This window comes from Corella eumyota, chromosome 3 (genome assembly GCF_963082875.1).
Source record: "Corella eumyota chromosome 3, kaCorEumy4.1, whole genome shotgun sequence".
Classification (NCBI taxonomy): domain Eukaryota; kingdom Metazoa; phylum Chordata; class Ascidiacea; order Phlebobranchia; family Corellidae; genus Corella; species Corella eumyota.
In genome coordinates this window covers 5,756,298-5,784,174 of record NC_137492.1, presented here as the reverse complement: position 1 = coordinate 5,784,174, position 27,877 = coordinate 5,756,298, and the positions used below count along the sequence as shown (strand labels likewise).

Genomic DNA, 27,877 nt, shown 5'->3' with positions numbered 1-27,877 from the left:
GGTCGTCGCCGGTCGTCGCCGGTCGCTCCCGGGCTGTTTTTAGTAGGACCGTTCCTATTTTGCCACCGGACCCGATTTTTTGTAAACTAGTAAGTTAGTTAAATTTGTTGGCTTTTGTTTTGTTAATTGTTAATTTTTGGTCACGAGCTAAGCATCAATTAAAATACATTATCAGATTATATTTAAAAGGATGGTTTGATGGTACAACAATGAAATTTAGGACCAGTATATTCTTAAATTTGGTCAGTCTGTCAGTTGTTAAAACTATCAGATTATTGGTCTAACTAAAAACAACATATACAAAGCAGCAAAATAATATTGTTAAATGCTTAGTTTCTTACGCAAATTTAAAGAAAGAAAATATTCTTCTGTTCTTAATTTTCCTAATAACAGAATAACAGTTGTTTGCCATAGGTTTCTGCGAAAAGTTCAATAATCATCATATATTTTTATAAGTTATGAATATATATCTGTAATAATTTTGGATCACATAGTTTACAGTATCTCAAAAATGTTTGGAATGTATATAAAAAGTATATATAGGATTAAACTCTATAAAAGTATTTTACAAAGGATTAAAGAGTAATGAGAAATAAGGCAATAACTGTAAAAAGTTTGTTGAGGACTGAAATGTTAAAAAGTCTGTTAAGGACTGAAACTGCAAGTGATCTAAAAAAGTAATCGTAGTTATAAACTTTATGGTTTATTTTTAGAGTTTTACCGTAAGTTTTTATGTTTTTATCAACTGAAACAAAAATGTTTTGTTTATGACGAAGATCAACTTATATTTCTCCTAACCCAAAAGATTTTTAAATCTTGAATTCTATTAAAGACAATTTTAATATATTTGTTGCTGATATCTCATAAACTTTTCCTAATATAAACAATCAAATGGATTATAAGCAAAAACAATTATTTTATCACATAAATTTGCTGTTTTTATGGATATTTTGTTTTTATATTCTACTTGTGGAAGCTGATGATGCCATTAATGTACCGAAAGGTTAGTTAAAAATCTCAATAAAATTATTTTAAAATATTTTCATTCTAACCAAAATATTAAAATTTGTTATATAAGGTTAGTTAAATTTTAAAATTATCAGCCTGAAACGTATAGTTTTAAATGTACTACGGCACTTAGAACTATGTTGATTTTATTTTTAATGTATATAAAATATATATATACTACTTATATATATACTTTTTATCTTAACTTCTTTTTGCAGAATTTTCGAATTGTAATTGTGAGTGGAGCCCTTGGATGAATTCAGATGATGTTTATGATACTATAGATGATGAAAGATATGTTTCATTAAGAAATGAAGGTTATCATTTCTGTGAAAAACCTGTTGACATACAGTGTTTTAACTTAGCAGCAAATCAGCCCCTTGATCTTACATCATCTTCAGGGCCAATAGGAGTAACTTGTGATAAGAATACAGGCCTTTACTGTAATTTTTTATGCGATGATTACAAAATTAGAGTTGCTTGCTGCTACTGTCCACCAGCTTCCATAGGTAAGATAAAATTTTATATTAGGCATATATATTATATTTTGTTGCTATGGTAAATGAGTTATAGTATATATTTGAATTTAGGCAGTTTTCGCTTTCCGCAGATTAGTTCTTGAGTTTATTAGATTTTTAGGACTATTTTACAGATAATAAACCTAATTTTTGTACATTTATGCCAAAATTTTGACCGTTTTTGTTTTAATTAGCTAGCTTGTTTGTTAAGTTAAAGGCTTATTATTGATATGTTAAAACTATGATCTAAACCTGCTAAATATTTTAAATTGATAATTTGAAAGTTTACAATATAGTTAGGGTATTAATAGGTAATAGGAAGTTATTAGATTCAAATTAAGGAAATAATTGATCTCAATAGTATGTATGCAATTCATTTTAATTAAGTAAAATTAAAGTTATATTGATTTGTGTACTAAACAGCAAAAAAAGTTTAATTAAAATCGGACAAATTATTTTTTATATTTTATATTACCTAAAAATATAAATTTGGTAAATAAAAGCTAGCTTTTTAAAGCCTATTAGAAATGCGTTTCGTATTATTTAAATAACGTTAATATCCATTACTCTATAAAACTATGCATGTGTTATTAAAACAGCTGTACAATTTAATGTGCTCCCGAACAAAATTGATCGTTCAGCAACAGAGCAACTGTTGGTAATATCAAATTTAAAAGAAAATAAAAGAAAAGCCAAATCGTAGCGGGATACTCTGTTGAGATAATGGACCGGTCGTAAATTTTGTAATCCGTCTAATTTCTTTTTGTAACTCGAAATCGTTAAATCGTAAAAATTGTTTACCACATTTTATTGCGTAACATTTTATGAATCACGACTGCTGGATAGTTCTAAAAATCACACCGTATACTAAGAGAAAGGATAATACGTAATGCTCTATCCTTAAATAAAGGAGAATATTCTCTATGCTATTACACTACATATTTAAATTACGTCATTTACATATTTTCAAATTGCAATATTTTTTTATAATTTAAAATTAATAAATGTTTAAGAAAAATTCCCAATTTGGAAAATGCCACATAAGTATTTAAAATAATGTTTATACTTAATATTGTTAGTAATAGGATTACTTTAAACAGCTTTTAAATTATTTTTTTTGTGCTTAAGTTAGCTTAATGGCAAAACATAATAACAGTATTCAAAATACATAACCAACACAATTTTTTTTAAATTATATATAAAGTTTTTTTGAGATTTGACATCAGTTAGGTATATACCAAGTCTATAAAAACAATGTCAAAAGATTGCAACGAGCTCTTTTTTATGCTAACTTTTAATAATAACCCACAAATTTTGAATTTATTTTGTTACAAATAAATGTATTGGTTATATATGTTTTATTATTATAGTATAGAACTCGCTCAATTTGCCGTCAAGACCGGCATGGTTATTTTTACTAACGTCACCTAAGTATTATTGATTTTTATTTTTAAACAGTTTACTTGGTAAATATTAGACTGTTGTTGCGTTCAAGTAAACACACTACAGCGAAACAAAACATTTTGTTAAATTTTTTTTTGTTTTAAATAAGTTCAATCTTTAGTTAGGTTCCAATTTGTATGCATAGGTTAAAAATTCGTTTAAAAATGCTGTAGTTGGCTTGTAGTAAGCCTGTATATTATATTTTTAATTAAAAATAGTCGACAACGACATGTAATAGGTAGACGTTTGCATTTCATATCTAACGTACATTATTTTTATTATATTAACAAACCACAAACATTTAATCTCTAAAATTTAGAAAAAAAAATTGGTAAGTAAAATATTTAGCGTTAAATAATGTTCTGAAAGGTAGCCTGTATCCCACATTTTCGAGTTGTACATTTTGTTGCATATAGATTGCTACTTCACAACTACAAGTCTTGCTTCAATGGGCATTAGTTATTTAACGCTTCGCCGCCGCGAAGACACTCAATCTTTGTTTGAATTTCAAGATACAGATTAATACCCTTTGTATTTTAACGATAATACGTAATCGATATGACGTCATTTTCTACGGCAAAGTGATGGACTATGTAATAATTGTGTCCTTTTCTGATTGATTGCATTTTGAGTTTATGCAAATATAAAATTGCCCACTAGCGCTTGGGTTTACACACGTTTATAATAAAGATATTATTATTTAAACAAAAAGGCAATTTTGTGTAAATTGAGGTTTGCTTATCCAAACAGTTACGTAATATGCTTATACGGTTAATTTTTTTCTATTTTTAAATTAATTTTCTTTGCCAATTTTTATGTTGGTCAAACTAACTTGGCCCAGTGTAAAATAAGCGAATTAAGAGCTATTAAAAACAAGAAATTTTAGGATGTTTTGTATATACTTTTTATTTAAGTTAGGTTTATTTAATTTTACTGATGTTGTTTGAGTGGTGAGTAAGCTACCCAATTTTACAAAAATTTGGCCTAGTTTACGATTTTAGTATGTCCATTAATGCGCTTATAGGTAGCCCATCCCATATCACAACTACTGCCTTAGGGCATGAACCGTCGCATTGTACCTAAAATTTCGCATAACCAATTCTTCAACACAATAATATCGCTTAATATTATGACGTCATAGTAAGTTGAACAGGACAAAGAATTTGTGGTTTCATATCTCGAACCTTTGTAGCTAAAGCTACTTATTTTATTGTGTATTGAACGGTTTTTTATAGTCAAGTAGTAAAAGTTAAAATCGAATTTTTGTATTTAGAATTTTTTTTTGTTATATTTGTAGTTTTTTTGTTTAATTTTATAATCGGGTTGAAATAATTTTTTTTAATAAATTACGTCATGTTTTATATTTCTAGAAATATTTTAAGTAGTTTTAGTATTTAACTGCGCGCGTATTTCATGTTTATTTTTCGCATTTTTCTGGGTTACAATTATTTTTTAAAGCTGCATTTGTTTTCAAAACAAACGGACACGGTGGTAGATTAATTTTACGATTAACTCCTTATCTTATTAGGTTTTCGCGCAACAATTTAACTTTAACTTGCTTAATAACATCCTTAACTGGCAGCCTATTAATATAGTGTGTTTGTACATTTTTGTAATTTTACAAATAAGGCTAAATTTAGGATTTGAAAAAATTGTAACTCAAAAACTGTTAACATATTTTTATATTTTGATAAAAAAAACATTATGAAACATTAAAACTTTCATATCGTTTAGGTATTTCCAATATTTTAAACCGTTTTAATGGAGACATGTTTTAAAATTTCGCCATGATTTAATATTGTAAAATTGGCTATAATATTATTTTTTAGGTTTGCTAATTTAAAAATTTGTTTGTTTTTACAATTTTCTAAACTTGTTGGGAGAACTTTATGTTAAACTTTATTTAAGATTCAGATTAAATTAAGTATTTAACTATTAAATAAAAGGGGCAAAGGACCCCATAATTTAATACAATTTATTATTTAGCATCAGACCATAGTACATATGCCGAATTTTTTTGTAAAAATAAATACATTTATTTCAGTTTTTAGATTAACTTGTTTCTATTTATGCATAATAAAAGTTTAAACATTTTTGGACAAGTTTTAAAAAAATTTAGGCAACAGAAGTATGTTTGTCACAATGTCACGTTTTTTTCAATTCTATTGTTTGTACCATTACCTTTTACAGAAAAGGTGTAAGTGATTTCATGTGAATTAACTAAGGAGAAATTGTCAAAACATTTTACCTTTGTTGGTTATTACTAATATTAGCTGATGTGTTGGTATTTCTTTGTTATTTAAGTTTTCTTTTTTTATAAAAAGTGTTCATTAAAATTAAAAATATTTAAATGACCTTCATTTTAAAAATAACTTAAATATTAACAGTAAAATGTTCTTTTATTCACATAACACCATAAAATACAAGTGTCATTTAAAGAAGTGTTTCTAAATAAGATGTGATTCAACTTTGTCTTGTTTGTGGCTAATAGGGGGATAATATTACAAATTTTTCTTTGTGCTTGCGGAAATAAAGTAGTTTTTTGTCTTGGTAGTAATTCAAGTATCTTGTCAGTCACTGTATTTCTTACGGGCATTCTGGTAATGTTTTTATTCTTACTTAACTTACATATCCCGTTTTTACTCAATACCCTTGTTAAGTAATGTACCATACAATCAACACAATGTTTTCCTTTAAAATGTTTTCTTTGGCGTTGTTTTAGATTAATTGATTTTAGTTTATTAAATATTAATGGCATTGTGGTTTAAGTTACTATCGTAATGTACATGCCTTTTTCCTTATTCGCTGACTGTTTAATGGAAAACTGTTTTTAAATTTGTGTATTATATTTTTTTATATTTGCCTAATATTTAAAGGGTACAATCACTATGTAGAGATAACATCTAATGTTTAGTAGGGGGTTCATATAATTTAGTCAATTATTTTTATAGCTTTATTTGACAATTAAATTTTGCAACTTGTGTATTTCAGGCCCCGAGTTCTTAATCGAATCCCAAACTTCCGATGCTGGATGCCTATCTGCAGAACCGCTATCCACAAACAGTACTTACTCTCCTGTGTCTTTGGCAAACCCATGTGACCCCAAAAAATTATCACAAAAATGGAGCTGGGTGTCCAGTAATCAGTTGAAAAACAATCTAACCCAGCAGTGTTTATCGGCAGCTGGGACCAGTTCTGGTTCATCTGTTATCACGGTTAATTGTGACGACAAAGATAGAGACCAACAGTGGACGCATGATAAACAAACAAGCTCTCTTTCCCACTCTTTAAACTACTTGGATTCAACTAGCGCTTTGCTTACTTCTTTAGCAAGCAAAAGTCATTGGCTTGGTAGAGTAAAGATTGGAGCCACTAATTTAGATACTTTCCAAGGTAACAATTGTTTGTAAATAAACTTTTTGCTTTTGAAATGACTTCACTGAGTTTTTGAATTTGTTTGCCTAACTGATTTAAATGCATTTTTTAAACCAAAATTGATAATAAAATATTAAAAATATTTAAAATTGTTTTGTTTTTTTCGTAGAATTTCCATGTGAGAGCCCCCCACAAAATCCTACTGACGGTTCTGTTTCATGTAGTTTTGGTTCTTATGTTGGATCAGAGTGTTTATTTTCTTGTGATTATGGATTCGCGTTACCACAAGCTTCACGTTATCCATCAGTTTGTATGAAGAATCGCCGTTTTAACGCCTCAGATCCTGTTTGCACAAGTAAGCATTATTTTTGTTATGTCAATTAGTTTTTAAACTGTTTCCAACTGCATTTTCTACTAACTGCTACTGTGTGTGATATGGTTACTTACAACTTGCAACTAAAATTAAAGCCTAATAGTTTATTGTGCTCTGAAAATGGAGATTTTTTTATTTAAAAGTTCTTTAAAGTGTACATTTCTTACTTGATATATATTGCCTAAGCTTTAGTAAATTTAAATGTATTTTCATTTTTTTCCCAATATATTTACCTTTTTGTATGTTTATAAATTAAACTTTCACAACCTTAATTTTAAAATCAAAAATTATTTTAACATGAAAAACATATTTTTTCCATCTTTATAGAAATTGAATGTAATCCTTCCTTCACGACTCATTTGAACGGAGCAGTAACATGTTCGAATCAGAATTTTCAGGATTCAAATTGTGTTTTTTCTTGTAACGAGGGTTTTCTGCTTGCTTCCGACAACAAACAAAGTTTTTGTGAAGAAAACGGAAAATGGAATAACTACCCTGGCCCAGAATGTCTCAGTAAGTTGATTTTTCCTTGAATTTATTGTTAACACTGTTTTTCCAAAACATTTTTGTTATTTTTAATTACATATTATCAAGATTTTGATAATAAAAATGTAAATCATCTATATTGGGATTCAGAAGTCAATTGCCCGCTCATGGGCTGCATTTTAATTGACAGAAAAACTAATATTCGATAACAATAATATACCAGTGTGCTACTATAACCGTTTTTTTATTTAAAACACTTTCAAATTAGACAAACATACATATATTTCAATCTTAGGTTGTCAATAAGCTGTGCAGTGTGGCATTTCTAACTACTTGACATTAATTTTAAACCTGTGCATACAAATGTACTGGTGAACTAATTTTGAGGGGATTAGCTCAATAATAAAAGTTTAAAAATAAAATAAATAGTAGGCACAGCTTAACTTTTAACAGTTTTTTTTCGGCTACAAAGTTTATATATATAACACTTATTTTTCATTAATATTGTTTTTTTAAGCATTTTTACTCCCTTATTCCAAACTCTCAATAGCTTATTGAATTTTAAAAACAATTTTTATGGAATATTTAATTTTTTTTTAGTCGGGTTCATATTGTTCATTATATGACTAAAATAATATAATGGTATTTATAAATATAATATTGCTTTTATTCGGTTATTATAAATAACAGTATAACTTTTAGAATTTTGATAAATTTTGTTTAATTTTAGTATATAGTTAAATATTTGTTTATTTATTTAAATTTCAAGATCTAAACTTGTTTATTGTTTTTAAAAAATATATTTTTTATTAACAATCCTCCCCAAAAAATTTACATATATATGTAAAATCATAAACAGTTTTTTTTTTATTTCCTATTAAAACCTGAGCTTGTAAAACGACACAAAATAATTTTTCAAAACAAAAAATTTAAACTTGTTATTACATAGAACTTACTTGCGGTGATGATTTGGAAAAAACTGGAATTGTTGATGGAATGGTTAACTGTTCAAACTCTAATTCCTACAACTCTGAGTGTATTTATTCATGTTTACACGGATATGAACTGATTGGAGCGTCATTACGTGTTTGTATGGCAGAAAGAACCTGGTCAGAAACTAAACCAATTTGTCAAAGTAAGTGGATTTTTTTTTACAATATTTTTAATTCTAATGCATGATTTATAACGTGATTAGGTATTAGGTTAGTTGAAGGTAGTACTGTTTATAGCACCTTACTTAAAGGCACTACACATAAAATCAGTGGGGATCGAACTTAGGACATTTGTAGTGAAGCGAAATGTTCCAACCCCCACTTTACACTACTACTGTACAATCTAAACATAATTAATATTTATTTTTGGTGGGTTTAGCTTTTTTTAACAATCAACACATCCCAATTTTTTGAAATTAGTATATTCGATTCAGATAAAAAGGTAATATTTTTCACTGTAGCACTATTATTTTAGCTCTTAATTTTGTCTTATAGAAATCCAATGTTCGAAACCCGAATCAATAGTAAACGGTGAAATGGATTGTAGTAATGAAAACTTTTTTATGTCCAAATGTCAATATAATTGTGAGGTTGGGTTTACTATGGTGGGAAGTGCTTCTGCAACTTGCAACGCAGATGGAGAATGGGGAAGTTCACCTCCACTCTGTCAAAGTAATTTTTTTATTAATTTTGTGATTTTTAAAAATTGTTGAATATATAATATGTTTAAAAAAAGTGTGCATAAAATTTTTTTTTTATTTAAAAAAAAAGTAAATTAGGAAAAAAAACTTCCAAGTGCGCCGGTCATTAAAACTAAATTAATGCTAGATTACTGTAAACCATTTTACTTAATTGGTAGTTCACTGTAACGCCATTTTAGTAGCAATAATACATTTTTAATAAACCCCTTTTATCTTAACTTTCATCTGGCAAATGCCCTTAAATTTCTAAAATAACTGGTGACCTAATTTTTGATAGAATGGAAAAGAAAATGTCCTTAAAGTCAAATAGTTTTCAATAGCAATGGCATTAAAATTGTATTAACCTATTTGTACAGACTAAAGGTTTTTTTAACCCAAGTCTTACTTGTTTTCTAACTTAATATTTTTTTTAAAGAGAAAACTTGCAACACATTAAATACGCCATCCAGTGGTTCAATGACTTGCTCAGACGACAACTTTTTTAACTCTGTCTGTAATTTTCAATGTGATAAAGGTTATAAAATTGAAGGTGAATCTTCTCTAACTTGCACAGCTTTAGGTTGGGATCATGGATCTCCATCCTGTTCACGTAAGTCTGAGTGTAACATTAATGACATTGGATCATTTGAACTTTACGATCTTTTATTTAGCCTATTACGTTTACAACCCTCTCCAAATTTTTTATTACTTGTACAGTTTTATATATATATATATACTCTTAGCCTTTTTTACCCCTAGAATATTTACTCTAGCCCTTACCCTAATCAGGTGAAGTAAAGATACACATGATTGAGGTCTGTTATAAATAAATGCAGTTTTATATTTTGTTAGTTAAAAACGAAAACATTGTTTACGGTGTTAATTTTTTTATTAAAAAAATAATAAGATTTAAATTTTGTTAGACAATGTAATATAAATTATTAAAAGTATTGTTATAAGCCTGTGGTCTCGATTTTCGGATATTAAAAAAAATGTATATTTTAGTTTAATTAATTCAAATAGAAGCAGTTGAAAAAAGTGTATATTATCGAAAATCTAATCAACAAGTCATTCTAATGTAAATGCATTGTTAAAATTGCCCTCAAAGGTTTTAAGTAGCACCGGTAGACTCTTAATTTCTTTGTAATAAACTCAAGTTGTTAAACTTGATTTTGAGAAAAACCTGTAAAGAAACCTTAAGACTATATGGTTTCAAGTCTCTAATCCAGTGGTTATCAACATTTTAAGCCAATGGACTATTTTCAAGTTGGCCTAAACACACGCCTACTTAAACTATAGGTGTAAAAATAAGGTAGTTTAATAGCCTTTTACCGAAAATAGATGGCATTGTTTATTTCTAAATAAGCTTTAACCACAAGCACCGTATTTCACAAAATAAGGGAACTAAATTTGTTATTATTCAAATATGGAAATTAAATACAGTATGTATTAAGCGAATTCTACTGTATTCCGCGTTTTATTTGTGATATCTACTTACAATGGCTGAATAATAATTTCCTAAGCAACGCTCGCGGACTCATGCAGGCCCTTTCGCGGACTCAAATAAGTCCGCAGACTCGGGGTTAAGAAACACTGCTCTCTTCTTATGTATGTCCTTTTTTAAGAATAAAACTAAAAGTTCAAAGATAAATAAAAAATTGTCTAAACTGGTTTATTTAAAAAAAATTTTAAATGTTAATTAAGGTGTTGTTTGCACGCCCCATTTTCTGGCCCCAATCAGTGGAAATGTTCAGTGTACTGACGGTGATTACTTTGATTCAACTTGTTCATTTACTTGCCAATCTGGATATGAAGTAAAGGGTTCAAAAGCAGCAAAGTGCTTGGGTAGTGGAAACTGGAATGCAACAAGTGCCTCATGCCAAAGTAAAAAACTTAAAATTAAAAAAAAATAAGAAGATTTACAAAAAAAATTTGCAACTTTAAAAATTTTAATTTTTGTAGAGCAACGCTGTTTGCCAAGGTTGACAAACCCTAACCATGGCAGAGTACTTTGCAATGCAGATAACGAGTACAACTCATTTTGTTTTTACACCTGTAATGAAGGTTACAAAAAAGATGACAGTATAGTCGTCTGCCAACCCAATGGAACATGGAGTGCCCCTCCACAAACCTGCGACCGTAATTTTATTTATTTATTTTTTTATTTTTTTTATACGCATGTACCCACAACCTAAATTAAAATGCTGTTAGATGTTATGATTTTCACAATTTAAAACAAGAGTTTGGTTTTTTGGTATGTCAGATTGTTTAATTATTAATGGTTTGGTTTATTAAAAACAGACCCAAATATTTTGCCTTTTATCCATGCTAAATACCAACAACATAGTGTGAGTGGTATAAATATTATTGTTAATTCTGCCAATTAATAAGTCAAGAAATTTATAGATTTTTAAAAAATTTTAAAGAAATTTATTTTTAAAAAATGAAAAAAAATTTCAACTAAAAAATTTAATAAAGCTGTTAGTTTTGTTTAGGTATTAAATGTCGGAAACTGACTCGTTTGCCAAAGGGTTTCGTAACTTGTTCAGACAAAAACAACTATAAGTCAAATTGTAAGTTTCAATGCAGAGATGGTTTCAACCTCTATGGTGCTAAAGAAGCTGTTTGTGGAACGAATGGCTGGGATGCTCAGGTTCCCACTTGTGGCCGTAAGTTTACTAGTTTTGTTACCAATTTGTCATGAAATTGTGTTTTAATTTTTTTAAATGCAAGCATATTTTTATATTCTTTTTTATCCCTTGCTTTTGTTAGTTTTTTTACAAGTTTAATTTTTTAACCCTGAGCTTGCCAATTTTAAGGTGTTTTACAAGTCTCATTTTTTAACCTTGTTTTTTTTAGGTGTTTTATGTAATCCCCCTTTAGCCTCTCCCACGGACGGTCGTGTTAAATGTGACACTAGTGGAGCACTGAATTGTAGTTTTTCATGCAATAAAGGTTTCAAGCTTGTTGGAAATCAGCAAACTTATTGTCAAGCCGACGAAACATGGAGCAATACAGAAATGCCACTTTGCAAAAGTATGTAAAACTAATTTAAATATAAGTATACATATCGAAATATTACAGGTTTAGATGGAATTTTTTTAAATTTGAAATTACCATTAACTGTTTATTTTTGTTTTATATTTTGTGAAGATAATTTTATTTTTTGTATTTATTTATCCCTGATGTGGGATAGCCAATTTTACGACCTTAACATATGGAGAAGGATTTGTTTTTTCTGATTAAGTCTTAAATTCATTTAGAAAGTTCAGGAATTTATTGATTATAATTGCCAAATAAATAACCAGCCAAATTGTTGTTAGTTTCACATAAGTTTGAGCTGTTTATCAACTAACTTAATGGCATTACAGTATGTAGGCAGTGGCGATTAAATCAAGAAACTTATGTTATAAACATTAAAATACAGTTGAAATTTGACCTTATTTATATATAAACTAATATAATATCTGAACACATCGTTTTTTTAATGTGATTAATTTAACAATTTTTTTGCGATCAATTTAACAATTTTTTTGTTATCAAACCAAATTTTTTTAAACACAGAAATAAAATGCACTGGAGGAGCAAACGCACCTAGTCATGGCACGGTCAAATGCACAAATGAAAACTACTTTGGAAGTACATGTACCTACAGTTGTAATACGGGTTACTCACTCGAGGGCGATACAATATCGGAGTGCACGGACAAGGGAACTTGGGATTTAAGTACACCATCATGTAATCGTAAGTTTTTGATGCTAAAACAACATAAAAATATATTTTTTTAAATTTAACAGTAGTTCTATGGTCCATAATTAGCATTTTTTATTGTTGGTGTAAAAAGGCCAGCCTAAAAAAAAAATTGAATAACTATTGGCATTAAAACAGTGGGATGGAACCCATGACCTCTTGTAGTAATGCTTGGTAAATTAAACCATTGCATTATATTAACAGTTATCGCACAGTCTCTATTTTAAACAATTAAGTTTAAATATTTATTTTTTACATACAATTTTACTATTTTGAAAACAAAAAACAAAATTTTTTTGTTAGGTATTTCATGTCCCGAGCGAAATAGTTTAAGTCACGGTTCAATAAGTTGCTCTGACGAAAATTTTTACGACTCTACTTGTCAGTTTTCATGCTCGAGCGGCTATGTCCTGATTGGTGTAGATTTGGCGAAATGTTTTTTGAACAAAACTTGGAGCGAAAGACTTCCATACTGCGAACGTAAGTTTTTGTTTTTCCCTTATAGAAAAAAAATTATGATGTGATTTATACGAAATTTAGTAACAAAAATGGACTATATTGAAATAAATTTAAAAAGTTTCTTTAAAAAGTAAAACCTACTAAGGAATTAAATGCTATTTTAAATAATATATAAAACCATTTTATTGAAATTTTTATTTTTGTTTAAATTTTTAACATGCATGATGTCTATATCTTTAGTATTCGTTATTAATGGCTATTATGGCTACTAAAGACTGTGGAAAGTTGCAATGTTTATAATTTGGCAAATTTTTTTTATTTTTAGGCATCACCTGCTCTCCAAGTTTTAGTAATCCAAGTAACGGCCGAGTTACTTGTTCTGATCTCAACAACTTTGGTTCTACTTGCACCTTTCACTGCGAAGAAGGGTTTAGTATGGTGGGGAACTCAAGAACCCAATGCAATGCTGATGGCTGGTCCATAACCAAAGCACCTTCGTGTAAAAGTAAGTGATGAGTTTATTTTTATTAACCCGATAACAGAAATATCATTTTTCTACATTTTCGGGCAAAATTAACAAAAAAGTGTGGGGAAAAAAAGGAAAATTGTTAGTTGTGATAATGTTTGGATTACTTCTACTTTACAGTCCTCAAAAAAATTAGGACCATAAACTACAGAAGAGAATTGGCAAGGACCATTAGGTAAGAGAGAGAATTAGCAAGGACCATAAAGTATGAGAGAGAATTAGGAAGGACTGTGAAATAAGAGAAAAAATTAGCAAGAACCATATAATCTATGTGAGAATTAGAGAGGACCTTAAAGTTGAGAGAAATTTAGAGAGAATCATCAAGCACGAAAAAGAATTAGCAAGAATTGTTAAGTACGAGAGAAAGTTAGCGACAACCATAAAATCCGAAAGAAAATTAAAAAGAACCATTAAGTACGAGAGGAAATAAGGTAAGACTGTAAAATATGTCTTGTTAAGATAGGTCAACTAATTAGAGGAAAATGATCATATCATTTTTGTTGTTCATAGAAATTACTTGTCCGGAGGAAGAAACAGTTGGTATAATGTACGGGAGTGAGAGTTGTGACCGTTCCAACGACTACCAGTCAATATGTGTTTACACTTGTAATACAGGCTACGAGGTAAACGGAAAATCTTCAAGAGTTTGCTCCAATAAAGGGGAATGGACTTTGCCGAAACCAACATGTTCAAGTAACATTTAATTTTTTGCTTGGCAGAATTTTTGAACTAAATTAGGAAATTTATTTTGACAAAAAAAGTTTTTACTGCACAAAAAATTGACCATGTAAATATTTGAAAAAACTTTTTTTATCCAAATAAAAAATTTAAGTGGTAAAGAAATACAACCTAAATTATGTTTTTCATTTTCTGAATTGTATCTATTTTATTTGATTTTAAAAATAGAAAAAAAAATTCTAGAGTTAAAAATTTCTATTTTTAAAAATCTAAATTCGCTTTGTTATATTTACCCAACCTCTCACATTATTCCATATTTTTTATATTTAGAAATCTCTTGCCCTGGCTTACTTCAAATCAGGAATGGTCAAACATTATGTAGTGATTTAACTTATAACTCAGAATGTGTATATGTATGTAATGATGGTTACAAAATCGAGGGAAAATATAAAACAGTTTGTACTTCTGATAAGACCTGGAATCCCCCGGATTTACCTGTTTGCCGTAAGCAATCAAATTTGTTTTGTATAATTAAAATGTCGTTTTTAATGAGATAACATAATTAATATGGGCAGATAACATAACATAATATGGTTAATATTTGAACTTAGGTTAAGATTAATTTATTTTACAAGAAAATTTTTTTTATAGGTTAGTATTTATAAAATACAGTATATACTAGTTGTTTTTACTAATGTTATTTAAATAAACAGAAAGTCGTGTTTAAAATAACTTTCTTTTAACAATCTTTAATTAAAAAATACCAAAACATTTATTAAAAACTTAATTGACAGTTTGAAAATAAGATTTATATAGCACAATAATTATAATAACCATGTGAATTTTTTCCGTGTAGAATAGACAAAAAGAGGTGCAGTTTTATTTATATAGTGTATTAATAATTTATTTTAGGTTTCGTAGTTAATTAGAAGTTGGTATTATGTTACTAAGGTATATCCAATTTATAGTCATACATATTTTTTGTGTATCATTTATATTAAGCTTAATCTAGTTAAAGTTGTATTCAAGTGCGTTTACTTTTAGTTGGCAGCTTAGAAGAAATGGACTGTAATCAGAATAAGCTTAAAATGATTCTTCTGTTAATCATCTACTAGACAGAAAAAGTAAATAAGCACCAAGTGTAAGTCAGTTATACAAACAGTGATATTGAAAAATCATTAACAGTGCTTCAAATATAACATGAAATTAAATTTTAAAAAATGGAGGGAATATAAAATACTGTGAACTAGTAAGGGCAATACATAAAATAGTAAGTTAAAGCTATAAAAAATATACAGAGTTTGGAAAAATGTTTGGTTCTGTAAAATCAGAAAATTTTTATTTTATTAAGTGTAGGCACTATAGACTACAGAACTTACTTTTTTATTAGTATGTTAGTTAATTATCAGGTTATTAAATTAAATGTTTAACCTAGAAAAGTTTTCTTTTATATTTAAATTGTTTTGGTTGTTTAAAGTTTATACAATTAAAATCTTACTAATATTTAAACAATTTTAGATACGTATATTTATTAAATTAATGTTAATTAAATGCCATAAAAAAGTGTCGATATTGACTTTTAAATCTCCACAAAATAAAATTAAAAGTTAATAAAAAAACTAACAAAATGGATTATAATAACACAGATGCTGTAACAACCACTACTACCACCACAACCATACCAAAAACCAATGCAACCATAAAGACCACCACAACTACCACCCTTAAAATTGATGATGTCAAGAAAATAAGCAGCACATCGGTGGTAACCACTACCAGTAAACCAACCACAACAACCACTCAAACAATGGCACCAACCAACGTGGTGGATAAACCAGCGACCACTTTTCCTGTTGAGTCACCAACTACTGTACCACCAGGTTTAGATTGGTTGTTTTAATTTAAAATGGTTTAATATTAATTTTGGGAATTTTTTTACTTTTTGTATTCATGATTATGTTTTACAAATCATATCAAGTTTAAAATTTTTTGACGCAGCTTTGAGTCCCGGAAAAAAACTCGAAGGAGAAACCACCGCAGACAACTCGAGCCCAGTAACGGCCGGAGTATCAATGCCAATGATAATTGGTGTTGTGGTTGCTGTTATTCTGATAATTGTGATCATTATTGTGGTTTTTATTTGTTTAAGAAAAAAGAAAAATACAAAGTTTGGAAATGGAACTTCTAGGGGATTGTCGTAAGTAGTTTTTTAATTTAAAAACACTTTTTTCATTAAGGTTTTAAATTTTTTTTTTTATTCAAAAATTGGCAAGGTCGGTGTCACTGAATACAAAAATGGTTTTAATTTTAATTAATTTTACCAACTTTTTAAGTTATACAACTTTTAAAAAAAAATTATCGAAATTTAAAAAAACGAAGAGGAAGCCCTGTTTGTGATGACGTAGAAAGTACTAGCTTGTTTACACTCACTACGCTAGCTTAGTACTTTCTATGTCACTCAGAAAAATAGGTAACCTGGTTTTTGGTGTTTGTTATTTTCAATATTTTTTAAAAATTACATTGTAAGTACCACAGACATTTTTTAGAGGCTATAAAGAGATTTTGTGATTAAGTGTTACTCATACTAACATGTTATAAACATCACTTAAAAAGTTGCAAAACACTAAGTATTTTCACTATTTCCCGTTTACTAACTTTTTGTGGAAACAGATATTAAAAACTTGACTATTTTAACCTAAAGCTTAGTGATCGTTAATGATAATTTTTTTGCTTTACAGGAAAAAAAATAATAGATATGATGACACTGAAACGATGAAACTTATGCCCTCTAATGGAAGTACAAATCGCAGATATCCTCCTGTTGTCACTGATCGATTTGAATCTGAATTTAACCGAAAACATGCAGATGATGATAAAATGTTTCGAGATGAATTTTCGGTAATTTTGATTAAAATTAAAAATTTACGAAAAAGAAATTGTTGATATTTTTTTTGCACTGCACCAAAATATCTAAAATGTTATTTAACATGATATCAATTTTTGCAGCATCTTCCAGAAAGCAGTGGATCCAGGCAAGAAGGAGGGAAAATACAAAACAAGGATAAGAATCGATACACTAACATAACTCCTTGTAAGAAGTGTTTACTTTGCGATTTAATACTTTAATGATTGATTAGTTTATTGGTTTGTCTAAGATTTTAGTTTAAAAAAATTGATGCAGAAAAAAACTTTTAAAACGTTTTTAGTTTTTTTGGGGGGATCACTTGTGGTATTTGTTTCTTGCTAAATTCCTCATTACAATAAGTTGTGATATATATTTTAATCCTGTATATGCCGTTAGTTTATTTCTAGTCAGTATATATCTAATGATGGTTTATTATTATTTTATTCTTTTTTTTATTATTAAGTATTATTAGAATTTTTTTGTGTTATTAACTTTTTTATGTTTTAAAGATGATCATTCAAGAGTTATTCTTCCAAAATCTTCCAATATAAATGATAGTGACTACATCAACGCTTCATTTATAGATGTATGTAACTTTATTTTAAAAATAACATAATTTCATCAATGGAAAATTTTTTTAAGTATATTGGAATTGTATAAAAAAATACCTAATTAATTTTTACATTTGTACAAGTAATCCAACTTTCAATATAAATACATCTATATACCCAGCTTTAAAACCTCAGAGCAAACAGTTATGAATTATTTAAAAGATAATGTTTTTCACAATGTGTTCTAGGATAATATAACATAGCCACTAAATCAATATCAAGTATATATATTTTAAGTTGTGTTCAGCTTAAGAAGCTAACTTAAAAAAATTTTTGTTTTTTAATAACAAAATTGACTAGCTTTTTAATTTGTAGGGCTACAAGCATAAAGGGAAATTTATAGCCGCACAGGGGCCTAAGGAAGGGACAATTAGCGATTTCTGGCGAATGATATGGGATCAAAATGTTACAACAATTATCATGGTTACCAATTTGGATGAAGGAAAGGATGTAAGATTTTTTACTTTTGTTGAAGGATTTTAAAAAACAGTTATTTGCGCCATGAGACGCATTTTTACTATTTACACAATCTACTATTAAAATAAGAACTTTTAGAAATAAATTGCTCATGTATTTTGTTTCTTTCTGTTAAGTTGCTTATCGTGATATGGTCACATCAAATGTTTATTAAAAAAATTGACATGCATATAGAAATATATATATTGTCCATAATGTTATGTAATATAGAGGGTGCTGATATTACTTTTAATGGGTTCTATATAAAAAAAATTTTCTTTGCAGTCAAAATGTGCCCAATATTGGCCCTCTAGTGGTAATTCAGTGTACGGAGATTTGCGAGTTGTCCACACAGGAGAAAATCATCTTGTCGATTATACTGTTCGACAATTTACCGTTCAACAAGTAATTATATTAAACAACCAACTACAAATTTGTGTTTGTGATTTTTCAAAAAAATAATCAAATTTTTTTTTGTGTTTTTGAAAAGGTTCGTGAGGATGCCACGATGAGTTTAAGAAGAAATTTAATGCATTATCATTTTACGAGCTGGCCCGATTTTGGAGTGCCTAAAACACCGTCAGGAATGCTTAAGTTTTTGCGCAAGATTAAACATAGCAGTCCTACTGGTTATGGTGCTATTGTTGTTCATTGCAGGTATATATAAATTCACAACATATTATTTTTAAATGTAGTTTTTTTTTTTTTTTTATTAAAAAAGTAAAAAACATATAAAATTCAATTACATTTAATTTAAATTAATTTTTTTTTGTTAGGGCATTCACTTACTGTAAAAATTTTCTTTTTTTAAGTGATCATAAGACTGCTAGTATATTGTAATGGGTTTATTTAATGTCTTGTTTAGTGCTGGTGTTGGACGAACTGGTACCTACATTTGTATTGATTCAATGGTAGACATGATGTTACGAGAGAACAAGGTGGATGTTTATGGTTTTGTTTCGCAAATGAGAAACCAGAGACCTGAAATGGTGCAAACTGAGGTATTTTAAAACTTGATTGCAAATAACTAAAAGCCAAGCAAATAAAGAAAAATTATTTTGGGGTATTAGTAATACTAGTCAGTTGCCCATCTATGAGCTGTATTTTAATTGTCATATTATGGTTGCAATTTTAAATTAATATTTGCTGGTGATAATTTACCCGCCAACCACAAACAGCTGTTTTTTTGTTCTGAAGACCTATAAGAACATTATTATATATTTAAAATTATGTAACATACATGTAGTATTTTTATAAGTTGCCCAGATTAATTTGAAAAAATGTAACAAAAAAGTAAATTTAAATTTTTCAATAAAAATTATTTTTTTAAATATTTAGTTTATATAAAAAGACACTCAAAGAAGACACTAAAAGACACTCAATAAAGACAGTAAAAGATTTTTAATATAAACCTTTTATTTCAGCAACAATACATCTTTATCTACCAAGCATTACTTGAACATCATCTTTATGGTGATACAGAAGTAGAAGCAACCGAGGTGACTGCTCACATCGATGAACTCAATCAAAGAATGCCCGGCAATGTAACCGGCATGGAACATGAGTTTAAAGTAATTTTGTTGTAAAATCTAAAATTTAAAAAAATAATTTATGGTATGTCAATCTTTAAAGTAAGAATTTATGGTAATAATGATGTAAAATCTAGATTTTTAGAAAGGAATTTCAAATTTTAAAAATTTAAAGAAATAATTTAGGTTATTGTAACCCAAGTCTAACAGGCCCTTTATATTTGTATTTTAACATGCTCTTTTGAAATGTTTCAGAAATTAACGACAATTCGAATTCAAAAGGAGCAAATGAGAGCTGGAAATCATCCGGCAAATATGAGAAAAAATCGAGTTTTACTTATACTACCTTGTAAGTTGATTTATTTAAAAACTATTTAAAATATAATTTTAAATAGTTTCATCTAAAGCTAAAGTTTTTAATTTGAAAACAAACTTATTTTTCAACAATTTGTTTAGATGATTGGAATCGAGTTATTCTACCTGTTAAAAGAGGAGTAGAAAATTCAGATTATATTAACGCTTCATACATTGATGTAAGTATTATATTAAATGCCATCCTTAATGCAATTTTTTTTTTTTTTACAAATAATAGTTGCCCCACATTTGAATTGCAGTAATATAGTTGCAATTAAAAATGCCTGTGATAATTTACTCACAACCAACAAATGGGATTTTTTTTAATGTGACATCCTTAAAATTGGACATACATATATATCTAAAATTCTCTATGCTTTATTATAAATAGGTTACTACTTTTACTAGGAATTTGGGTGGCCAGGGGTATGGATTAAATTATATGTTTAGGAAGGGCAAGCAAGGGTATATTTCTAAGTTAATAGTGGTAAAAAGCAAAGTTTTGTGGGGACATTAGGGATTTAAAAGACACCTATTTTCATATTCTAACATTTGTTATTTATGCACAAAACTAAGTTTTCTATTTAATTTAACACATCAGCATACCCTTAAACAGTTAAAATTAAGTTTAAAAATCATTTTTAATAAACAGGGTTATCGTCAGAAAGATGCATATGTTGCAACTCAAGGTCCTCTTCCTCATACAATTGAGGACTTCTGGAGGATGATCTGGGAGACAAAATCCGCCTCCATCGTAATGCTAACAGAAGTTGTAGAAAGAGGACAAGTATGGTTTTTTTAAATCAAAAAAAAATTGTCTACAATCCGACGAACTATTTAAATTAATTTTTTTTTTTTTTTTGCAGGCTAAATGTGAGCAGTATTGGCCCGCAGAAAGCACAAGAGTTTTCGGTGATTTAAGTGTGGAATTAACAGGTGAAAACGAACTCGATAATTATACAACAAGGGATTTTGTGGTAACCAGTATGCTTGATGCAAACGAACCCAAACAGCGTGTCAAACAAGTAAGACAAATAAAACACATTTTAATAAATTAATAGATAAGTAAAACAATAAGGGATGCATATCAATTTTTTTTTTCAATGCTTTAAAGTAAGCAGATAGGTTGAACTAAAATGTAGGATCACTTGTACCTAGTGGTTCTTGAATAAATTTTTAAATTTAAGGTCCTTGCCATTTTCTTTGTACTTTACAGTCTTCGGGTAATTCTTATTTTTTACGGTTCTCAATGATTTTTTCTTGTACTTTAGGATCCCCCCCAATTTTCTCTTGTACTTAACTGTCCGCTGCCACTGTATACCCTAACCCTTTTGGTACTAAGTGGTTTAGTGAGATTTGCCACTTTAGTATTAATATAAGTAAATATTATTTTTAATAAAATTTAAATTTTGTGGATTTTAGTTTCATTATCATGGATGGCCAGAGGTGGGCCCTCCAGTGTCAGGAAGAAGTATGATAGATCTTGTTGAACAAGTTCAAAAACAACAACAAACTTCGGGAAATCATCCAATAACTATTCACTGCAGGTATAACAACTTTTCTTTGATCATTTCCAAAATTACCTGATTCTGTTATGCTTATGTTTATATATAAAATTGTAATATTTTAAACTTCACTAAATTTCAAATAACTTTCAAAAGTTATAATTTTTTAGGTTTGTTGTTTTACACTTACCCTAAAACCCTTAAATTTTTTTTTTATTTAAGTGCCGGTGCTGGACGAACTGGCGCTTTTTGTGCACTGACTACTGCATTGGAACAAGTTAAGGCCGAAGGTGTTCTTGATATGTTTCAAATTGTTAAATGCTTAAGAATGCAACGTCCACACATGGTACAAAACCTGGTGAGTCATATTTTTAAAATGTTTTTTTATTCGTTTTAAAAAAGTAAATTATTAAAAATTATTTGCAAGAACAATTTGAATTTTGCTATCCAACATTTAAGTTATTTACAAATCTATTCAAATTAAAAAACATTGCATATTTAATGTTATTTTAATATTAAATTTCAGGAACAATATGAATTTTGTTATCGCGCTGTTCAGGAATATATTGATTCAATGTGCGAATATTACAATTTCAAATAAAATAACAAATTTTTGTTGAAGGAATTTTATTTATCCAAAACATTTTATAGTGAATTTAAATTTGGTGGGAAATATTGAAATAATATCAAGGCATTTTTTAATTTGAAATGTATTTAATTTTTTATTTTCCATTTTTAACTAACCTTTTTAGTGCTTTTCAACTAAATATTATGGGAACTTGTAAAAAAATTAACCGAATTAAGTTGTTGTTTATCATTTAAATGAAAGGAATCATTGTTATCAACATTTAAAACAATAAGTTCATAAAATTTTAAAAAATATCAATTTTATTTGCTTATTTTCTAAATTTTTAAAATAACACATTTCTCCATTGCTTTTACATATTGCGTTCTGATATTTTATATGAATTTCTAGTATTGTACAGACAGGTTAAGGCAATTGGGTTATTATGGTTTTTATTTTTTCCATATCGTGCTGCCCTGTTATATATATTTTTATTTCAATTTTACAATGAATAAACACAAAATAATAAGTGGTTTTTGTAAAAATTTAAATTAATCATGAAATAAAGGTATACAGTAGGTATGAAATTGTAAATAATAAGAATTAAATTTTAAATACAGTAACATTAGTTTTTTGGAGAATAAAATCTTTTAAACAATAAATATATTTTTGACTTGGCCCTTTACCTCCATTGCACTCTTTACATTTTTATGTAAATAATTAGAAATTGTTTATTTTTCCTGAATAATTCCCGTGCAAACACCATCTTTCATTGTTACAAGCAAACTTTTATTCCCATTCTGACCCGATGCATTTAATACAATAACAGGGGAATCCTAAAAAAAAAAAAAATAGTTTTTGTAATTTAAAGCAACTAATAGTAGTTACCAAAAGAGCTATAAACAATACAGCTTAATTATTGAGTAATAAAAAGTATTAATATCCCAAACTGTCTAAGGCAACTCATATCTAAGTCAGGGTGAAAAATATTTTCCTATGTTTAAGTCGTGAAGTTGGGTTTCCACATCGGGGAAAAATTTTATTTCAAGTTTAATAAGAATAAACTGGAAATGTGGTGTAGTAGTCAAAATACTCGCTATACTACATGAGGTCATGGGTTCAAACCCCACTGCTCTTATGCTGTTGGACCATTGAGTAATGCGCTATTAACGGTATGATCTCTTGCCAAGCCAGCACTTAATCAGTAAACTAAATATTGGGCAATTATAATCAAATATATCTCAAACTGCCAAAGGCAACTTGAGACTGGGTCGGAGTAACTGATGTTACTCTATGTTTACGTCGTGAAATTGACTTTTCCACGTCGAGAAAAAATATATAAAATTATAGCACCTGGGTAGGCCATTGTTTGTTTGCTTCATCACACAAACCAGCAATAGGTCCAGCTAATGTTACATCTGCTTCCCCTATATTTCCTAGACAGATTCCTTGCATATCGGCACAGACTACTCCTCTAGTTTCAGGATTTCTCATTGCATCTTGCAATTTATTATTTATTGATGCCTCCATTTTTTAAAAATTAAGTAAAAAATAATAATCTATAATAAAAAATTCATATTTAAAGGTACAATTTGTAATGAAGCTATTTGTAGTATAAAAATGATTAATTTTATTAAAAAAGAATAATATTCCTTGAGTTAGGAAATTCATAATGTATTTGTTCTAGTTTTTTCTTTTAGAAAAAATTCATGTCAAATTTTGAAGTTCTTTAAGTCCTTCCACAACCATTCTCATTTGAGCTCGGACATTTACAATGTCTTTTGAAATAGTTTCTGTTTTTTCATTTAACAGTTTAGTTTTTTTGATAATAAAATTTTTTGCTTCTTCAATGGTTAACTCAAGAAAAAAACCATATCCAATGCAAACGAAGATCATTTTTGTTTCTGGCCTTTAAAAATGACATAAATGAATTAAATGTTAGTTAATTATAAAAAACAACATCAACTTTAAAACAAACAAAGCTATATAAACCCCAAAACAATGAGGCGTTTTTAATCAATTTATTTTATAGACTTAACATTAATATTTATTTCTATTTAACACAATGTTATTAAAAAGTTTTTTATTTATAAATCATTTAAAGCATAGTAGTTCATACACTTGGTTTCACCCGATGGGTCTTTGGTTTGATACCCACTGTTTATGTGAACTTAAAACTGTGTCGAGATAACAAATGTTATCCTGTGTTTGTGGTACGCGTGCATTCACATCATTTTTTACGCTTGCACGCATGCGATCTAGTCGAAAACTGCCCTACTTTTTAAACTAGAGATTAAATAAACACAAAACCAATTCAGGATAAAATAAAAAAAATATACTTACACAATTGCCTGTGCATAAAAATGACAACCAAGATCTATTTGTGTTTTTAAAGGACCTTTATCATGGTTGGGAATTAATTGTTTTTCTATAATTGTTTGTAGTTGCAGAAGTTGGGATAATTCTTCATAGCATTTATCTCGTAAACCAGTGAGCTTTCTAAAACAATTAAATAAATTATGAAATATAATAAATGTAAAATAAACATTAAAATGTATAAAAAAATGAAAATTTATACTTACTGTAAATCTGCTCCTAAAGTTTCATTAAGAAAATGCTCATACTTTAAAATTTGATTTGAAATATTCTCCATTTAACTAATTAAACTGTTATCCTAAAATGTTTTTTACAACATTCCAGACCTATATTTTGGTTATACTAACAGTTTCTAAAATTTAGATAGGAGTATTAGTAAATTTCAAGTTATTCCGCAAAAAAATAATGTAAAATGTAACATAGGTAATACAAAAATGTTGTATACATCATGTGATTGCGACAACTACTGAATGTATGCTTTGTCAAAGCTAAGTTTGGGTAAACTTCGAGTACTAATGAAAAAATAATTAATTAATTTAAATTCGTAAGTTTTTATTTTTAATTAAAATGTTTTATAATAAGTGTTTAAACTTTAGTTTTATTTAATTTTTGCATAGTCGATGAAAGTATTATGACAACGCTTGTTTTAACTTGTTAGTTTAATGCACGTGCAACGTTTATTTAAATAATAGTTTGTTTACAACTTCTTCACGGTATTTTGTGATGATATAAAGATCAAAATGGATGCTTCAAATTTGGGAAATCAGGTACTTTCTATTAGTTCTATAGTGTAATTATTCAAAGATGCCATTGTCAATTTATATGATATTTTATAGATAATTTAATACAATTTGATTACAACAAGTAAAAATTCTTAAGTGTTTTGTAAAAGTTTTCAAGGATAACATGAAATGCAGAATAGTGCATAAGTGTATGTAAACTTAGGATTGCTTATATCAAACCTTTACTTTAACACTTTCCCATTTAAAATACGATTGACAACTTGATACATGTGATCCAAGCAATCTATTTAATAATAAGATGATATACATTCAAGCCAGTATGGAAAGTAGGGCAGCGTGCACGCACGAGATTTTTTTCGTAAAAAAAATGCATGCCTGAAATTGGCGTTTTGCATGCCTAGCTTTAAAAGTAAATACAAAATTAAAGGTAAATACGCTAACATATATCACGCGTGCTCGCGTAGGAAACTGCCCTACTTTCCAGACTGGCATTCAAGGATGTTTCGGTACTGAGAACAAAAAACAATGCCGGCAAAGTATCAAGGCTTCCTTTTTGCATTTCTTATATTTTTATTCTCGTTAAGATATGGCCCACAATGTTACGCACTTCGTAACTTTTTGCATCCCATACCTCTGTAGTGTGTTATATATTTAGCATAAATACCTTAAATTAAATAAGAGTTCTAAATGCCACAAGGAATTGATTACAAATTGTTTCTTTTACTCTTGTAACATTTTTTAGGCTTTTATGTTTGCATTATTTGCAATTGATTAGTATTGTATAAAAGGAAATTGTATTTTTGTGTTTTATTTTCTTCTTTATTGCCTACAGCAAGTAGTTATCTATTTAAAAACAGTTTAAATATTTAAATTGTTAATAACATTTATATTTCTGTTTATTTACACATTAGAGTGAAGTGGAACTGGCTTGGGCTTGTAAAGCATTTGATGATGCACAACTACATTATAATGTAAGGTGTCATTAACTTATTATTTTTTTGCTACTATTGTATTACAATGATGTAATCAAAAAATTTTTTTTTTTGTTCAAAGATTATAACCGCATTGGATACTTCAGATTTATGTTTATCTAAATGTGATGAGTTAATTTATATTCAATTTCGAAAAGATTTTCCAGATTTTAACATTACGAATTTATCTGAAGATTCCCTTAAATCTCCAAAGGCAAAGGAGGTACAATTTTTTTTATTTCTATAAACAAAATTTAATAAAGGTTATCAACAAAATTTTATTTATTAGAAATGGCGAATTTTTTGCAACTACTTTAAAACAATTATTGAAGATTTTAATTTTGGAACTTTATTGCGTCTAAATGCCATGAAAGATTATTGTGAATCTAATACAGTATTTGGTAAGTATTTTAAAAAAGAAGTTAGAAGCTTTGTTTAATTAAACAAATGTTTTTATTTTGTATTCTGAAAATGTAATTTTTTTTATAAAATCTACACAGTCCCAAATTGTTATGGGTAAAAAAATTTTAATTTTTGTTGTTACTATTCCCACCAACGTTAAAGCATAGACTCCTGCATTAAATAGTAAATATCTCCTGATAACAAATTATATTAACTATATTTTTTTTACAAAAAGGTTTAATTTATATAAAAATGGGAATTAAAGTTGTGAATTTTAAAAATGGGCAATTTGGATTATTAAAACAAGTAAACTTATTAAAAGATGAAAAATTTAAATTTTTTAACATTTGCATGGTTTGCTTAAATAAAGGTTTTTATTAAATAAAGGTTTTTCTGTTAAAATTATTTAGTCGCTATTAAATAAGGAATCCTTATTATCTTCTCTTATCTATTTCAATTAAGTAGGATTTAAAGTCATATTTGTAGTTTAATTTGTATTGTTTTATATTTTATGCAGCAACGAAAATTCAGTTTCTAGCTGTAGAAATTGCAAGAAGAAAAGAAGGTATTACAGCAAAACTTTATAAGCAAGCTCTTGCAGAAAGAATAACAAATCTAAAAGATGGAATTAAAACACAAAAAACATTTGAGCCCGTTGATACCAAATATGCAGATGATTTAAATAAATTGGTTGAAAATTTGGCATTTGAGGATAAGTTAAAAAAATAAAAAAACTGTTTTTTTGTATAATGTGTATGTATAAAACTTACATAAAGGATCCAACCTTTGCATATCCTTCAATTTATTTAAGGTTTGTTATTTGCCATATGATTTGCTATTCCACATAAATTATTACAACTAGCAAGTTGTTTGCGTTTTGGACGTTCTAAAAAAATTACGTCTTTAATATCACATATCTTTTTTGAGGCGGTTATGCAACACAAACTTAATTAATTTTTGAGAATCGATTTACTAGTTGAGCGTTTTTTAACTTTAAAATAACAGTAAACTTTAAAATCACAGTTTTAACTTTAAAATAACAGTTTTTAACTTTAAAATAACAGTAAAAAAATAGTTTCGTCGAAATTTGCGGCTTTCCTTCTAAATCAATTGTTCGCATGTTGTTGTATCAAAACACTCCCATTATTTTTTACTGTAAATACAGATACATA

General features: G+C 28.0%; 4 protein-coding genes across 5 annotated transcripts; 2 read left to right on the top strand and 2 right to left on the bottom strand.

The window, feature by feature from the left end:
* The first annotated feature begins 720 nt into the window (after positions 1-720).
* Positions 721-22,756, top strand: LOC145745772 (uncharacterized). Its single transcript, XM_082563933.1, has 34 exons — positions 721-1,003; positions 1,227-1,517; positions 5,961-6,362; positions 6,514-6,699; positions 7,045-7,230; positions 8,153-8,338; positions 8,691-8,867; positions 9,312-9,485; positions 10,580-10,759; positions 10,838-11,014; positions 11,371-11,544; positions 11,735-11,911; positions 12,440-12,619; positions 12,929-13,105; positions 13,410-13,589; positions 14,121-14,303; positions 14,619-14,792; positions 15,935-16,168; positions 16,287-16,485; positions 17,027-17,186; positions 17,295-17,379; positions 17,703-17,779; positions 18,120-18,254; positions 18,546-18,665; positions 18,751-18,917; positions 19,126-19,261; positions 19,685-19,831; positions 20,045-20,138; positions 20,246-20,322; positions 20,796-20,930; positions 21,010-21,168; positions 21,566-21,690; positions 21,871-22,006; positions 22,175-22,756. Exons 1-34 carry the CDS (start codon positions 892-894, stop codon positions 22,247-22,249), a joined length of 5,577 nt encoding a protein of 1,858 aa, XP_082420059.1. The 5' UTR covers positions 721-891; the 3' UTR covers positions 22,250-22,756.
* On the bottom strand, positions 19,697-23,886 carry LOC145745774 (ragulator complex protein LAMTOR5-like). 2 transcript variants are annotated; one of them, XM_082563936.1, is made up of 3 exons: positions 23,567-23,886; positions 22,900-23,049; positions 19,697-19,849 (listed from the first exon to the last, which is right to left on the bottom strand). In XM_082563936.1, the coding sequence occupies exons 1-2, from the start codon at positions 23,741-23,743 to the stop codon at positions 22,945-22,947; spliced, it is 282 nt and encodes a 93-aa protein (XP_082420062.1). In that variant the 5' UTR covers positions 23,744-23,886; the 3' UTR covers positions 19,697-19,849; positions 22,900-22,944. The 2 variants fall into 2 exon arrangements, with proteins under 2 accessions (XP_082420062.1, XP_082420061.1); XM_082563935.1 differs by lacking the exon at positions 19,697-19,849 and having other exon boundaries at positions 22,215-23,049.
* Positions 23,764-24,946, bottom strand: LOC145745773 (protein UXT-like). The gene is made up of 3 exons (XM_082563934.1): positions 24,796-24,946; positions 24,557-24,712; positions 23,764-24,122 (listed from the first exon to the last, which is right to left on the bottom strand). The coding sequence occupies exons 1-3, from the start codon at positions 24,864-24,866 to the stop codon at positions 23,921-23,923; spliced, it is 429 nt and encodes a 142-aa protein (XP_082420060.1). The 5' UTR covers positions 24,867-24,946; the 3' UTR covers positions 23,764-23,920.
* Positions 24,947-25,241: 295 nt separating this feature from the next.
* On the top strand, positions 25,242-27,865 carry LOC145745680 (protein PBDC1-like). The gene is made up of 5 exons (XM_082563820.1): positions 25,242-25,356; positions 26,244-26,303; positions 26,386-26,526; positions 26,593-26,704; positions 27,223-27,865. Exons 1-5 carry the CDS (start codon positions 25,330-25,332, stop codon positions 27,432-27,434), a joined length of 552 nt encoding a protein of 183 aa, XP_082419946.1. The 5' UTR covers positions 25,242-25,329; the 3' UTR covers positions 27,435-27,865.
* The last annotated feature ends 12 nt before the right edge of the window (positions 27,866-27,877 follow it).